Consider the following 16,202-nt stretch of genomic DNA (forward strand, 5'->3'; position numbering starts at 1 on the left):
GCTAAATACAAGTAAGAGATGATTGCTTTTGTAGAATGAGAGCTGGATATCCAAGCTATACTTGGGCAGCTTACTATATTTTCTTCTAAGCTTACAAAATGGCCTTCATTAGGAAGAACCCAGCAAGCACCATTTCATCTGTCAGAGTTAGAGAACTCTAAGATGCTATATCCTGGGAATAACCACACTTGGCTGGAAGTCAATACAATCAACAGCTTGCTTACACGCAGCGAGTAGCAACATATATGTACAAGCCTGCAATTCTCTCCCTTTTTAATCAGTAATTTTACTTGCAGTTAACTGTATTACTTAACTGTTTTGTACACAGAAGATAATCTTCTCTAACAGAGGTAGGAATGTAAGTGAAATGTTACTTTGATCAGATCTCATGATTTGCTATTGAAATACAAGATAAAATCAGCCTGTTGGTCTGAATGAACAGCAAGATGACATTTATGATTGTCACTTGCTTTCCAGTTAATTTATCATAGAAATGATTAATAGGGTAAGATTCTAGGCAATAATGTGCCATGAGATATCCAGTAATACAATAAATCTAAATAGATGTTGATAGCACAGCACAGAAATAAAATTAAACGATAATCGTATTTGCAGATTCAAAGCTATAGTAGTCAGTTGTATATTTATTCATATTAGCAAAATTGACCAGTAAATAGAATGTGCAAAGTTGTGGCAGTTATTCCAGTTTCCAGATAAGTGTCATTTTATTCCAGCTTTTCTATTTTTCTTTTTCTTATTTTATTTTCTTATTTTATTCCACTTTTTCTATGTTTGAACTTATGTGTCTGACAAATACCCCAAAGAGATGAGTTCTTGAACGTGCAGACCAGTAAGAGGATTGCTGGTGGTTTTACACTTTTAAAAAGAAGATTCTGAGAATGTGGGAACTCCCCTGTGAGGATTTTACAGGTGTGAGTTGCTAAATGGCTCCATGCCAACATTGGCTGCATCTACAGCCCTAAAAATCTGAATGGCCTTTTCCTGCAGTCAGTGGGAGTATCTAAAACTCCCTACACCAAAAAGCAACTTAAAATTAGAATAATGTTTTTAAATAAGAAGACAGACTTAACATTTCTCCATTAATTTACAGAGGTGTCTGGAATGCTTTGCATTCTTATTATCCCTTTGTAACGAAATCTCTACACTATTGCACTATATTCTGACAACTGTTTAATTGTATTTGGCAGCTTGTTTTGGTTCTGGAACAGCTTGTTAGCCATCTAATTAAAATGGGGATTACTGTGATATGTAGTCTGTCTCTTAAATTTATAGGGAGGATGAAAAAGGATGTAAAGAAGTCAAATTATTTTTCAATGATAAAAAAAGCTCCCCAGCTCAAATCTTACTTCTTTTTCATATTTGTAATGTCATTACAGTGCTCAGAGACCAAACATTTAATATGAGACTCAATGACATGAGTATGAATTTCTTCTAGCATTATCTTTGCATACCATGTTTCAATCTCTGTACGAAAGCAGTGTGTAGGGAAATAAAAACAAGCATAATTAGGCTTCCCTCTTGCACTGCTCCCATTGTTGATGGAGGGACACAGTTGTGACGGGAGTCTCTGATTAGTCTAAGAAATGCTGTGGATGGTGCTGGTCTGCATGGAAGAACAGTTGGCTCTGGAAAGAAAGCTTGCTGCCCTGCTGTGTTGGGTTGTGCTCTGTTCCCTCTGGCTTCCAGGTTGCAGTGACCATTCCCTGTCCCAGGATCCTTCATGAACCAGATCAGGTCACAAATGGGCTCCCGTGAAGGAAACAGCCTTGAATTTTTAAATCACAAATGTGTATTTGCAGAGAATTTATTCTAGTTCTGTTTATCTTCTAGAGCAGGACTTGCCACCTGTTAGCTGAGGGAGGAACCAGACAAAAATACCAAGGGAAGTGTCAAGCAAATACCTTAGCTTACCCCCACTCCTTCTAACAGATTTCCTGTTGCTTTTATATGCAATGGCAAAATAGAGCACAGCTAAATCTTTTTGCCAGAAATTGTTTAAAGCAAGGAGTCAAAACCAACCAGCCTGTTTTATTTCTTCTCATTTAACTGAGTTTGAACACAGTTTATAATAGGTCTTTCACATAATTAATTTGGGTATCTTCATTGTTAGATGTCCAGCTGAAAGTTTTGTGAGGACTTATTTTTCTGTGTTCCGAATTGAAGAACTTTGAAAAGTATGTAAACCTGAGGTTGCCAAAAATAATCACTTTTGTGTTCCAGAGTCTCACTGCATTTGTTTTACATAACTCTAAAAGAGAAAAGAAAAACTGCTCATAATAACCATAAAAAATGCTCTTAATAACAGCACATCAGTGGGTTTGCATTAGTCGCGTCAAATATTAGGACAATTAATTAAAAAAAAGTTAAAAAAAAGTTATAATTACATTACAGTAATGTATGATAAAGGACAACCCAAAATTATTTTCATTATGTTTTATTCAGTGCCTGTTACACTTTTACAGTGCTGCTGTATTCCTATAGAAAAGCGAGTCTGCTTTGGTTTTCAGAGGTCTGTTGAAATACTTGTGTAAAAATAGAGCATCTTACAACTGTTAAGGGAATGCTATAAAGATCATTTTTAACTGGGTTGCCATTTTCAGTATTTAACTTTTGCGTTTCTAAAAGTTAAGGCAGTGCTTTTAGAATGTGAAATATCATAAAAGGCAAATTACCATACTAAACAACTTATCCAAATAGATGTGACGTTCTTGGAGTCTGCTGTCATTCTTTGCAGAATCTCTAGATGCTTCCATATGGCAAACTGCTTTTCGTGTGTGTAATATCTTGAAATGTTGAAATACTTCAGTGGCATGTTATAGCTAAGAACTCTAAAAAAGGGAATGTTTAAGGCCTTTCCAAAAGTTATGCAAGAAGGGAGCACGATGTGTGATGTGACAACCACGTGGATCTAGCAGCCTTTCTCAACAGCTACACTTCAGAGTGCACTTATTCTGGTTCCATTACCCTCAAATCTCTTAGAATCCTCTATCCAGTTCTCTTTCCTTACCTGTGAAATGAAGGGACTGCTCTGATTGTTTTAGATTATTTTTGAGGTCATTGTAAATACAGCTATATGGCTGTGATCTTCTGTTGGAGAGCCAGTCAGAGTTGTCCCAGATGTTTACTGTAAGATTTTAAAGTGAAATTCATGGTTTTTCACTTTACTAATTAGAAACCAGGTCTGTGGGGTGCTGGACAGGCATTCTGGTTAGTTACGTACATCCTTTGTTGGCCACAGAATTTTGCAATTTAATGCTACTTCTACTTTTTTTTTTTTTTTTTTTTTTTTTTTTAACATACACGTGTGTGTGTGTGTGTGTAGACACATTTATTGTTGGTTGGGCTGTACAGTTAGCCTAAATCCATGCATGTAAATTCTACAGTTATCTGTCTGAGCTGGAGCTTGCCTATGAAATCATTTTTTCTTTGATTTGTGAGGATGTCTCAGTCTTTCCAGTGTGACCCCAGGACACAGACTTCCCAGGACATGAGAAAAGTGACAATATTTCAGCTCAGCTCAGCTTATTAACAGTTCAGACTCCTGCCAGCAGCATCCAGCCTGGGCATTCTTGTAAGCTAAAGGCTGGATGGCTCTGCTGATGGATTTCCAGTAAAAGATATTTAGCCTCAGTTGAAGCTGTTAATGACTTGAGCACAACTTGTGAGCATGAGTTGCCTGGGTTTCTGTGAAGCTTCCAAAAAGCTCTTGCTTATTCTGCTTAGGTAGGTTAAAGCAACTGACTAAATTCCTAAGAATTCATTACACTGTAGATCTGAACAGTTCCAACTTTACCTCCAGTCAGTAAAACATCAACAAAATAGGAAAGAAGTTGCCACCAGAGAGTCTCCTAAGTGGAATAACCTTGATTTGGATACAGAGGGTTACAAATCTTGGCCCCATGGCTTTAGAAACAGCTGTTGAGTTTGTTCAGCATCGCATCATTCAGCATTTCTGGTCACTTGTGGTGTTTTTCAGCCAAAGTAACATCTATTCCTTGTTTGTGTTCAGAGCCAAACTGCCTTCTTTGGCTTTGGAAGCTGGTGTCAAGCTTGAAATTGCAAAGCTTTTGGGCTGTAATTACAAACAGGAAAAGCTTCCCAGGGAAATATGGAGTTACGGACATTTGCAACATTTTAAACTTTTTCGGTTATTGTCATTGAGTTTCAGTAGCATGATATTACTAAAGGGCACTGTGCTTTAATGTCACTGCACTGAATTATTTAGAGGTGATTCAACTGCCACCATTTGAAATGCAGCAGGTTAAACTGTGCACCTGTACATTCAAATATGCGGTGTTTTCACCATGTGCATGCAAGGACATGTCTCTTACACAACGTTAAGTGTTAAAAATAGCCCTATTCTTAAATGCAAGCATTTGCATTTAGCATCTTTACAAAGCTCAGCCTGAGAAAACTGGAGCAATAACATATGGATGCTCTTCTTCTTCCTGCCCCCTGCAAAGCCACAACTAAACTAAAATTGCGCTCCTCCTTTTCTAGCTCTCTCTCTTTTTTTCTTTCCCTTGGTATGATTTATTTTCAGATAATGTCATTTGAAAACAGAAAGTTGGCATGTGGGAAAGGAAGCACAGGAGAATGTGAAGCAGTGGGATGGTGAGCAGGAGGCTCCTGCTTCCTCCCTGAGTGGACACTGCAGTGACTGCTCTGCATGGTGCTTGAGCTCATGGCACGGGCTCCTGAGCAACCTTGGTAACTCTGCCTTTCTGTAGTTGCCTACTTCTGTTTTTTTGTGTGTTTTTTTTCTTTTTTTTTCAAAAGGCTTTCCCTTTCCTCATGTAATTTAGCCTCATTGTGTTGAAAGAGTGACATGGACCAGACTGCTGTGGTGTATTTGATTTATCAGGTTTTAGTGCTGTATGAACCAAAGTGTGTCAGGCAAGGCTTGTTGTTTATGGGAGTAATTTCAGCAGCTGTTAGAAGAGACATTACTACTACTGAAATCTGGAACTGATTTACTCTTGATCTGCGTCCCTTTGTCATTCACTGTTTGCTTGCTTTTCACATTACTGGTACTCTCTAGGGAATTGTCTCGTGTGTACTGTAGACAAAAGTGATTGATTGTTCTCTCCGCATGGATAACTTTTCCATCATTTATAAAGTAATTCATTGGTTTTTTTGCAGTAGGATTTTTTCATAGTTAATGATCTAAAAACCAGAGCGCGTAGTTCAGTCCTGCTAAGTTCCAGAGCTGGTGTGCTCACTGGTGGCACGGGCCAGTGAAAGCATGAATCTCAGAATTGCAGAATATCTGAAGTTGGAAGGGACCCACAAAGATCGTTGAACCCAATTCCTGGCTTCACACAGGAAATTCCCAGAATCCAAACCCTATGTCTGAGAGCACTGTTCAAACACTTCTTGAACTCCTGTGGCTTGAGGCTGTTATCACTGCCCTGGGCAGCCTATTCCATAATCACCACCACTCTCTGGTCAGAACCTTTTCCTAACACCCAGCCTGACCCTCCCCTGGTGCTGAGTGCTCTTCTCGTACTAAATAGGAACATGAAGGCAAATTATTTGAAGTGAATCAACAGAGTAAGTCAACTTTCAGTCTGGACAGCTTTGCTATTTGAGATTGCTGCAACTGGTGAGCACCATGGTATGCTGAATAGCCTTTTTGGGAAAACTGTATCCACACTGCCTGCTTGAAAGCTAGTACTGTGGCTTTTTATTATTGGAAATGGAAGTTTCACGGTACTTTACCATTAAGCAGTGATGCAGTGGCGAGAAAAATACTCTGAGAAAATGTATGAACAAATGGAATTAAGGGAGAACTGATTGGTTTTATTCTTTGCAAGAACCACAATAAGTAGATTATTTAAAAGTTATGAAACCGAAGCTTTGAAAAATAAATAGTTTCAGAAAAAGAGGTCTGAGAATCAGAGGTGATAAGAATAATTATTTTTTCGAAGATGTCAGCAAATTGGAAGTAATTTTTTAGGTTAAACAATTCACAATACTCTGAGACAGTACTGTTTATTAGTAAATTGGGAAAATAAATGATATACAATGTTGTAATTTACAGAAGTCAAGAATGTTATGGAAATCTGTAGTTACTAAATATTTTACCATTGCAATAGATTAAAACAATCAAAAAATTCTATTACATGAGTGTATGAATGGAAGACATGCCCAGAAGATGTTGTTGCCACTGATGACATGTACATAACACTGATGGATGGCACTGGCTCTGCCCATGCAGATTAAATGTCTGGCAGTCATCTCCCAGATCCTGGCTGTGCCATGGTTATTTGTAGCATATTGCAGGAACTGTGGATGTGCACATAAACTCCATTTATTTCACTCTAGTAAAATTTCTATGTGGGGGGAAAAAAGGTACCTGGGGAAATAAGTGTGTACCAGCTGGTATTGGCACACATCAGCTGAATTTACATCAAGTTTTAATGGCAATAGAGCCGTGATTGTTCTTTGCTTTGGTTGCTGTGGGGGGAACGTTTTTGTGGCTTTTTAAAAAGGTATTTCTCATTTAGTTTCCCAGGTTTGGAATGGAATTATTTTGAAGTATTTATTTTTGATGTTTTACCGACACTGGGATCTAAAACCAGGCTGTAATTCAGTTCCAGTTCTGATGCAGTACAGCTTCCAGTCCTCTCGCTCTGCTCTGCACAATCTGCAAGATACGCACAGTGCTACAGTAGTAAAAAACCTGACATTTTCAGTGATGTTTAAATGATTTCTGCTAAGTGAAGGTCATGTGTTTTGAAGCCCCAGCATTTTATGTGCAGGCATACAGGTGTATCTGTCAAAAGGTTAAAGTTAAGATGAATGTGCTATGTCACAGAATCACAGAATCACAGAATCACAGAATCACCCGGGTTGGAAGGGACCTCAAGGATCATGTAGTTCCAACCCCCCTGCCTAGCAGGGCCACCAAACATACACATTTAGATCAGTCCCATGTCCCACCAAAAACTTCCCAAAAATAGTGTCCCCTCTCCAAGTAGATAACAGAAGATTTTCTGACAGACAGAGGAGATGTTTTTGTGAACCATTCATTGCAAAGCAAAGATGTCTGGCTGGGAGAACTGGAGGCAGAGTTAATTCTCTGTCCTTTTTCTTGCCTTATCTGTTTGTACAAAAAGGTACCAGGTGCTCTCCCTACACAGATAACGGAGAGCCCTGGGGTTCCTGTGAGTGCAGAATCTCTGGGAGCACATTTGAGACGGTTAAATTTGGCAAAGGCTAGCAGGAGACCAGGCAGCTGGGGGCTTACATTGGTGCCATTTTGTTAGGGGCCTGACCATAGGATTTTTGAGGCACGTAGGAACAGGAATGAAAGAAATTTGTGGTTAAGGGAGTATTTTTCTTTATTTGGAATTAGTTTGGTGGGAATAAAGGAATTATAGGATAATTTGACCTGTGCTTTGGCAGACCTCACAAATTGATGTTGCTGTACAGGTAGAAGCAGTGGTAGATTTGTGTCTTACTGCGCTGCCTCTATTTTTAGTTTCTGACCGCTTGCAAATTCTGTTTACAAATGTCAGGAAAATGCATTAGGATTATCTGCATTGTTGTAGAGGTAATGAAATGCTGGCCAGTTTAGCCGATAGAGCAGCTAAACACAGGCTCCCACTGACATGTCAGTGTAGCTGCTAAATGCACACTGTGGCTCCACGGGACTTCTAAGCTACCTGTGCTACTCTTTCCTTATTGCTTGTTTCCTGTCATCCTGATTTAATATGGAGATTAGGAATCTTTTAATTATTTTTTTTTTAATTCTTTTAACATCAGAAGCTCATCTGAGAGTAACTAAGAATGTGCATTGAGGAGAAAGGAGGGGCTGGGATGAGGGTTCAGCAAGAGCTCCTTAATCCATTCCTGCAATGCTATGTGTAGCTCATGGAGCATGGCAGTTATACTGGAGGCACAAGGACTGAGAGTCCCTAGCCCTTCTGTCAGCGATCTCTAGCACTTGGTCTTTTATTGTAGCATTTTACAAGGGATTGCTAGGGATACCAGCCCTCAGAAAGTCTTTTCTGCCACTCTTATTCACTAGCCAGCAAGAGGCTAGTGAATTCCACTTTGAAGGCAGTCTAGAAGTAGAAATAGGAGGAAAGTATGGCTTTGAATGAATGTTAGAGTACAAAGGCAATAACTCCCAGAACAGAGCAACCTTGTGTGTACCTGTGAATGCCCAGTTTTGGTAGTGCGATTTCTCCAGTTTTTGAAGCTGTGTGTCTCTAAGGAAGCATGCAATGGAAATCTGATGGGAAACATATTTTTATGCCATGAAGTGTTTAAACTTGCAGCTGGAACACTGCAGGCTCACGTCAGCTTGTCAAGTGTAGCTGTTGCCTGGCATGTCTGACCAAGAAATAGAGGCTTTTTTTTCACCTAGGTGATGAAGGGTGGGAAGTCTTGATTTAGTAGTGAGAGGGAGATGTAAATCCATGCTTACTGTCCGAATACTTTACAACTGAGAAAAAATGAACCTGGAAAGGAACTTGCCTTTTCTTCATGTTTTGTAACGAGAGTCTAAATATTTGTGATATATGGCATGCATGTGTCCAGAGCTAGATGTTAGATGAATAAACAAAGGGTTATTTATTCCAAGATTTTAATTGCTGTTTATTCAGATAAGTACCACAGAGCTGTAGCTTGCAATTACTGAAAAGAACAGTCACACCACAGCAGCTCTGTTCTGCCAAGCTGTTCTAATGAATGATGAAATACTGAAAACTAGCCATTGCTTTTGTCAGCCTGATACTGACAGTTGTTGATGAGTCTTTTTTTTTTTTAGCTCTTTATTTTTATGAAAATGTACTTTTAATAGTAAATTAGCAGATAGCTGTTGATGAAAAAGTGGTAAAATTAATCCTGTGCTTTATTCATAGTCAGCTTTAGTACTGGAACTGGAGTGCTGTGTGCATTTTGATCAGGGAGAACAGGTTCACTTAGTCCTGCTCTCAACCCTCAGTCTGCAAAATGCAGCAAGGAAACCACAGCTGCTCGGTGCCTGGGGGCTTGCTCATAGCCATAGCAGTGCTTTTGGCCTCCAAAAGCAGTTTGATGCAGTCCCAGATCCAAGTGATGGCATTTTCTCTTCTGTGCTTCTTTGTTGGGATTCCTCTGTGCTATTGGGGGTGGTTTTTTTTTTTTTTTTTTTTTTTTTTTTGCAGAGTACTGTCTACAACTGGAAACTGTGAGATGGTGGAACTAGGATGCATAGAATCAAATGATTTAAATGACACATTTTTTCCTCCTAAACTTTAGCCTATTTTTAAAGAGTCAATTTAGAGGCAAAATGCTGTCAAAAGTGAAGCTGGTTAAAATGTTTCCCATTACTACTTCTGCTTTTGGAAATCATTGTTTCAGTGGAATTTGAAACATTTCTTGTGGCTGTGTGAATAACACGTAGGCTTTTTGGCAAAAAGATGACAGACAAGGTGTGTGAATGGGCCTGCATAACTTCATGTCAGCCAGCTGGTGGTCGGGTGGACTCTTGTGCCTTGCTGGAGCAAAAAGCACTTTGGGACGGGAATTTTTCTAAAAGTCTGAAATTGTTATTTTACTCAGAACCTCATCTGAAAGACAGCATACTTCATAAACACCGGTTTCTGAATGCTCTGCTAAACTTTATCCCACTACTGTTTTGAAAGAAAGAAAAGCATCTCTTGATGACCTCTAGGTCTCGTACCCTTTTTCTAAGTGTTGGGCAGGTTATTCTAGTAGCAGCTGGGTGAAGATAAGTCCATGTGTTGAAACTAGTTTTCTAGTTTCCAGCCGAGAGAAGAAAGGATACAAACAAACAAATAAATAAATAAAAATAAAATATTTAAATGATTCTAAATAATAATTTTCTTTCCTTTAGCTGTCTCCGTAATGAGATACAGTGCATCATCGTTTGGATTTGCTGTAAGTAGAAATAAGAGCTAAGTATTCTCTACTTTTTTTTATCTGGTCTTTCTGAACACGAAATACTTTTTTTTTTGTAAGTTCATGGTAACATTAACAAATGCAATGGTGGATTAGAAAAATTACTGTTGAAGTAAAGCTTTGGAAGGAATAATGGAAATATTTTCATTTTAATTCTTTGGTTTCTGACTGCTGAGGCTTACACAGAAGTTAATATTTATATCTCATCATTGGTAGGAATTATCTACCAGATATGGTTATCTTCTATAAAATCTATCAACTTACTCTGTTCCCTTGTTAAACTTTGAGCAAAATTCTGAAGTTCCTTCTGAACTTTGCATGTCCTTCCTACTGGAAGACGAGGCTAAAACTACAGCAGACTTTGGCACTTTCCTTCTGTAATTGTTGCCATGGTTCTCCTGATCAGTGGCAGAGCAAAAAAATTCCTTATGACATGCACAGTGCCTGATTTCAAACAGTTTAGCATTTACTTTCAAATTTGAAAGATAGACTGACTCTGTAGAAAGTTTGACATATGAAAATTTTTAAAGTGGCTCAAACATTTTTTTTTTTTTTTTTTGAAATTTTTAGGTATTACCTGAAGTTGTTTCTTAATTTGCTGGAAATACAAACATTCTCTGTTTTAAGAGTGAAATAGAGAAATATGGAATCTTGACAAACTGGGATTTTGGCAAAGTTAAATGTTCTTTGCTTTGAAACAAAACGTCCTACTGAAGAAAATTCATGAATTTTCAGGGAAAAGAAATATTTGGCAGGCATTTTCAAACACTTTTCTTTTAGAATCTTTGCATATGAATCATATTTGCAGTATTGTAACTCTTGTGGTGCCACAGTATCAGTTTTTTTTTTTTTTTTTTTTAACTCCTCCAGATCCAGATTATGGATTACAAGTAGAAAGTTCTTAATCTCTTGCTCGACTGGATGAGTTCTGAAGTGCATCATTGTGCAAAAATACATGGCAAGATCAATTTAATGAATGTAAATCCTACTTTCATTAAAATGATTCATTTGTAGCTGCTTTGTGCCTGTGCAGCAGGATGGTAAATATGTTGCTGTTAGTATTTGTGGGCATGTTGTTGGCCCACAAAACAACTGACTCTGTATCTCTTTCAGTTTGATGCTACCCTGGATGTTTTGTCGTCAGCGATAGTTTTGTGGCGTTACAGCAACGCAGCTGCTGTACATTCTGCACACAGGGAGTACATGTAAGTACACTTAATTGCTTTTGGCTTTGATATAGGCCTGCAGAGCTTTGGCTGTCAAGCTGTGATGTTGAGAAAAAAAACATTTTGTAAGTATTCATTCCTTATGCCCATTTTCTGCTTGGACCCAAACACATAAACTGTACTGGAGCAGACTTCCCTATGTTTGTGATTTTCATTTTCCTTTAGGCCAGTGTAGGAATTGTTAGGGCTTTGGGCTTTTTTCCTTGCAGCATCTGTGTTAGAAGAATTGTATCTGCAATCTGTAATGGACTGTAAGTCTCTTATTTTGCCTATTTCTCTGTTATTCTTCTCGGGGTATCCCTTCAAAATTGTTGTTTATATTATGTATATGCCACCTTTAAAAACACTGAATATATGTCAAACACCTTCTTTTTAAATGTAAATCTCTTTATCTTCTTGTGATATTGTTAGAAGTTGAAGTTACAGAACACCTGATAAGACTGAGTTTCTATTAGTGATTTGGTAGCAAGGTGACATACTTTATTTGTACTACTATACAAATTGAGACATAGGCGCACACACAGATCTCCTTTTTATTGCAGAACGACTATTGTCTTGGTAAATAAGAGTATTACCAGTATTTGCATGTCTTCTCTAGGGAAAAATGTATTTGCTTGAAAAGAAAGCATATTTAATTATTGCTTTTAGAATCCTATGGGAAAAAATAATCTTTAGATGGCAGCAGTGTATTGACCACAGTGGAGACTGTAATCTGTGTCATTTCATTGTGTAGCATTTTCACTGGTGATGCATGTGGTACCTGAGAAGATCAGATTGACTTTGGCTAAAGAATTGTTCTGGATAGTGCATAAAGACAGCTTCTACCTCCTGATCACATTTCTAGTACACTGAGATGCAAAAGATGCAACACTGTAGAACCTTTATCTGCCCTGTTCTGGTTCTGCGTTGCCACTGCTAGTAGTACCCAGTCTGGCTTGTTTGAAGATAATTCCACTGTCCTCTGGAATGGACTATCATTGTATTACATAGGGGGATGTGATAGTTTTTGTCCTCAAACACCTCTAATGAAGTCCCTTCCACAGAAAGGGATGCCTGAATGAAAGTGGGTTTTTTATTACTGGTGGACTCAAGGGGAAAAAAAATACACAGAAGGAACTACAACTTGTCTTCATAATTCTTTCCTATAAACTAAGAAAACTGTAAGCAGTATTTTTAAATTCATTAACTAGGGCTCGTGCAACAGCTTGGTCAGTGTTGTGAATCCCTTTCTGGCACAATTCCATGCATAATAGTTTGGAATTAATGGTCATAGAAAACTGATGTGGCATTGATTCATAAAAATAAATACAGAAATATGTGATCAAAATTAGCCTATCTGCACAAATTTGGAGATCTTAGCAGACATTTCCTGAGCATCTTGCTCTTGTGGGCGTCTGCAGAGATTCCTGTCGACATTTAATTAACATATTTTTGAAATCTCCTTCTGCTGAACAGTGAACATTGTTAAGTACTTCATAGGGAAAATAAATCCCAGTACAAAAGAAGAATCAACATATCCCCATGGCTAAGCCAACAACGTGAACAAGCAAAGTGGCAAACATATTTCTCGAAGTTGGGAGGATTGGCTGACATGCCTGAAGGCTGTGTTGCCATTCAGCGAGACCTGGACAGGCTGGAGAGCTGGGCAGAAAAAAACCGGATGAGGTTTAACAAAAGCAAGTGTAGAGTCTTGCATCTGGGGAGGAATAATTGCATGCACCAGTACAGGTTGGGGGATGAGCTGCTGGAGGGGAGCTCTGCGGAAAGGGACCTGGGTGTCCTGGTGGATGACAGGTTGGCCATGAGCCAGCAGTGTGCCCTTGTGGCCAAGAGGGCCAATGGCATCCTGGGGTGCATTAAAAAGAGCGTGGCCAGCAGGTCGAGGGAGGTGATCCTCCCCCTCTACTCTGCCCTGGTAAGGCCTCATCTGGAGCACTGCGTCCAGCTCTGGGCTCCCCAGTACAAAAAAAGACAAGGACCTCTTGGAAAGTGTCCAGCAGAGGGCCACGAAGATGGTGAAGGGCCTGGAGCATCTCCCCTATGAGGAAAGGCTGAGTGAACTGGGTCTGTTCAGCCTTGAGAAAAGAAGACTGAGAGGGGACCTGATCCAGGTCTATAAATATCTAAGGTGTGGGGGGCAGAATGGCGAGGCCGGACTGTTTTCAGTGGTGAGTGGAGACAGGACAAGGGGAAACGGCTGGAAACTGCAGCATAGGAAGTTCCGCACAAACATGCGCAAGAACTTCTTTACAGTGAGGTGACGGAGCACTGGAACAGGCTGCCCAGGGAGGTGGTGGAGTCTCCTTCTCTGGAGATGTTCAAGACCTGCCTGGATGCCTACCTGTGCGACCTGCTGTAGGGAACCTGCTTTGGCAGGGGGATTGGACTCGATGATCTCTGGAGGTCCCTTCCAACCCCTACAATTCTGTGATATTTTCCCGCTTTTCATGCTCTTTATAAATTTGCTTTCATACAATCCCTCTTCTTTACATAAAGCTAAATTAAGCCAATATATTACTTGCCATGCCTTCTAGTTGAAGACACCAAAGATTACGTGGTGAGATACTGAGTTAAAGAATACAACTATATGCTAGGAATATTAATCACTGGGTAGGCAATCTGGTTATTGCTTAGTTTCTAGATTTGACAAGACAACGATCATTTTATAGACGAGCAAAGATGATTTTATCTTAAGGCAGTTCCTACTGGGTCAAATTTTTGAGAGAGGCATATTTCTAGTTTCCTGTTGTGTTTAATCAATCTTTTGCTTGAAAGACCACATGCAATTAATTTTTGTCTCTGCTGGGAAAATGTTGTGTGACTTCCTGGCTGCTTACTTAACTTTTTAAATAATTATTGTACTGTATGTGACTATAACTACACCTGTTCTTTCACAATTCTTATTTTATTTGTGCCAGGGAAAACCATCTCTAAGACTTTTGAACAGTTTGGTCATAATTTACATAGGTGCTTGTGTCATGCTGTGCATTGTTCATGTTTCTGTGTGCCCAGCTGTACTTTGCCTTGCTGTAGAAGCCAAATGCCTGCCCAGAACCCAGCATTTCTATAAACACATTACTGCATTTACTAGAATGAGGTGTGTACAGTTTTGCTCTTCATTTGTGGGTCTCTCTTTTTATTGATTTAAATACATTTTTGTCTCCTAATGTACCTAAAAATAATTTGTATCCCAAATTCCTTGACAGGAGCCAAGTGAAATTGCCAGTAAATTATGTGTTATAAATTTATAAAAGAAATTATTTTATAAACTTGACAGAAGGAAATTGATGCAGAATCTGCTGAAATCAGTGGAAACCTCTCACTGAAGGGCTAAGATAGATCCTGCCCTGTTAGGCTTTGTTGAGAGAGAATATGAACATAGAGTGGAAAACAGAACCCTAGAAAAAGATATAGAGAATACAGCTTGATTCATTATTTATGATCAATTAAATGCTTACAATGAGATGCTAAGATACGAAAGAATATATTTAATTTAGCATAATCTTGCTAAAATGTAGCCATATGGAAGTGAGAGATGGAGCATTTCATGAGCTGGTACTCAGAATGAGCAGTGGAAAACTGTGCTCTGTGCCAAGTTCTGTTAAGTCAAACTGATGCATTGCCGTTTGACTTCAGGGGGATTGTAGTTCTGTATCTACTGTAAAAATGTGCCCTGCTGAGTTTAACTTTTTACTAGTTCATTTGATTTCTCTCCTTTTCTGGAGCAAGAGGCGAAGGTACTTTTTGGTGTACGTGTGACCAGAGTTCTACAATGTACATCTTTGATAATTCTCATGGCATTTAACACATGTAACCTAAAATATATTTTAACTTACCTTTGGGATTCACCCTGCTTTGAAATTCTCTGAAATTGGTGGCCCAAAGAGATCAACTTACAGACTAATGCAAGTCTTCTATGGATGGAGAATTTTTCTTAAGTTGTTGTGAAAAGATTTAGCTGGTTAGATTTGAGGTGTGTCTTAAGTTATGACTAATTTTTTTATGCCTTATTTTTAAATATAGTGGCTTTGAACATACAGTGGATATTGATTAAGATCAGATATAAGCCACTGTAAGTCATGTGAGACATTGCTTGACTTTGTCTAGCTGCCTTATTAATCAAAATATGTGTAGGAGTGGGGTGAACATTGAAAACATTTTTGTGACTGATATTCCTTGGATAGTTTCTCACTTCTCTATCTTACTGTTTTGGCAGTCAAATAAAAGGGCCAAGTCTCTCAACTACTCAACACGGGCTATAGTGTTTACATGTGTTTTTTAAGAGTTTTTGAAAGAATTGTAGAACTTGAGGAGTGCAGGAATTGGGAGAGACCTGAAAGGAAGGATACCTGGAAAGAAAGTCAGAGTACATGGTTTCTGAGTGCTTGACTTGCTCGGCATGATCTGCTGGGTTGCAAAAGGGAATTTGGAGGTATTGAGTGAATTATCTAAAAGGCAGCAATCCAAACGTCCAAGAAGAGGTGTGTGCTGACATAACGAGAGAGGTAATGTTGAATTTCAACCAAAGATGAAAACTTATGACTGAATGTCCTTGCAATTTCCTGTTTTTCTTTATAAGAGGAAAAACTGAGAGAAAGGAATAAACTCTGATACAGCTGATTAAAAATACAATAGGATGACTATCTGTGCACTTCAGACAAGTGCTTACCACTTAATGATGAGGATTTTTGTGCAGCACTGTGTCTGCAGATTTGCATCTGTAAGTTTTATTGTGGAGGGGTTGGGGTTGGCGAGCACCTCTGGAGATCATTTCTTTTCAAAGCAACGTCAATAAAGCAGGTTGCTCAGGCCCATTTCTGGTTGGAATGTGAATATCTCCAGGGATGGAGGGTTAGCATGCTCTCTGCATAACCTCTTTCAGATGAGTATTTCTTGTATTTCAGTTTGTAACCATTGCCTCTTGTCCTGTCACTGGATGAGAGATCTCTACGAAGCTAGATAAGTGTGCAGATGTGCCAGGATAAAATTCTGAAGCCAGTCTTCTGTTTTATGTTATTTAAATATTGAGCTGTCACTGAG

The 16,202-nt window shown here is 38.9% G+C and overlaps 1 protein-coding gene across 1 annotated transcript in view; it reads left to right on the forward strand.

Annotated features, from left to right (window-relative positions):
- The window catches only part of TMEM163 (transmembrane protein 163), a gene marked incomplete at both ends in the record, with an annotated part of 83,394 nt that overhangs the window by 36,357 nt on the left and 30,835 nt on the right, over nucleotides 1-16,202 (forward strand). The window contains 2 exon segments of the mRNA XM_079538768.1: nucleotides 9,872-9,915; nucleotides 11,050-11,141. Coding sequence (XP_079394894.1) covers nucleotides 9,872-9,915; nucleotides 11,050-11,141 — 136 coding nt within the window.

The sequence above is a fragment of the Tetrao urogallus genome (assembly GCF_951394365.1).
Source record: "Tetrao urogallus genome assembly, chromosome: 8".
Lineage (NCBI taxonomy): Eukaryota > Metazoa > Chordata > Aves > Galliformes > Phasianidae > Tetrao > Tetrao urogallus.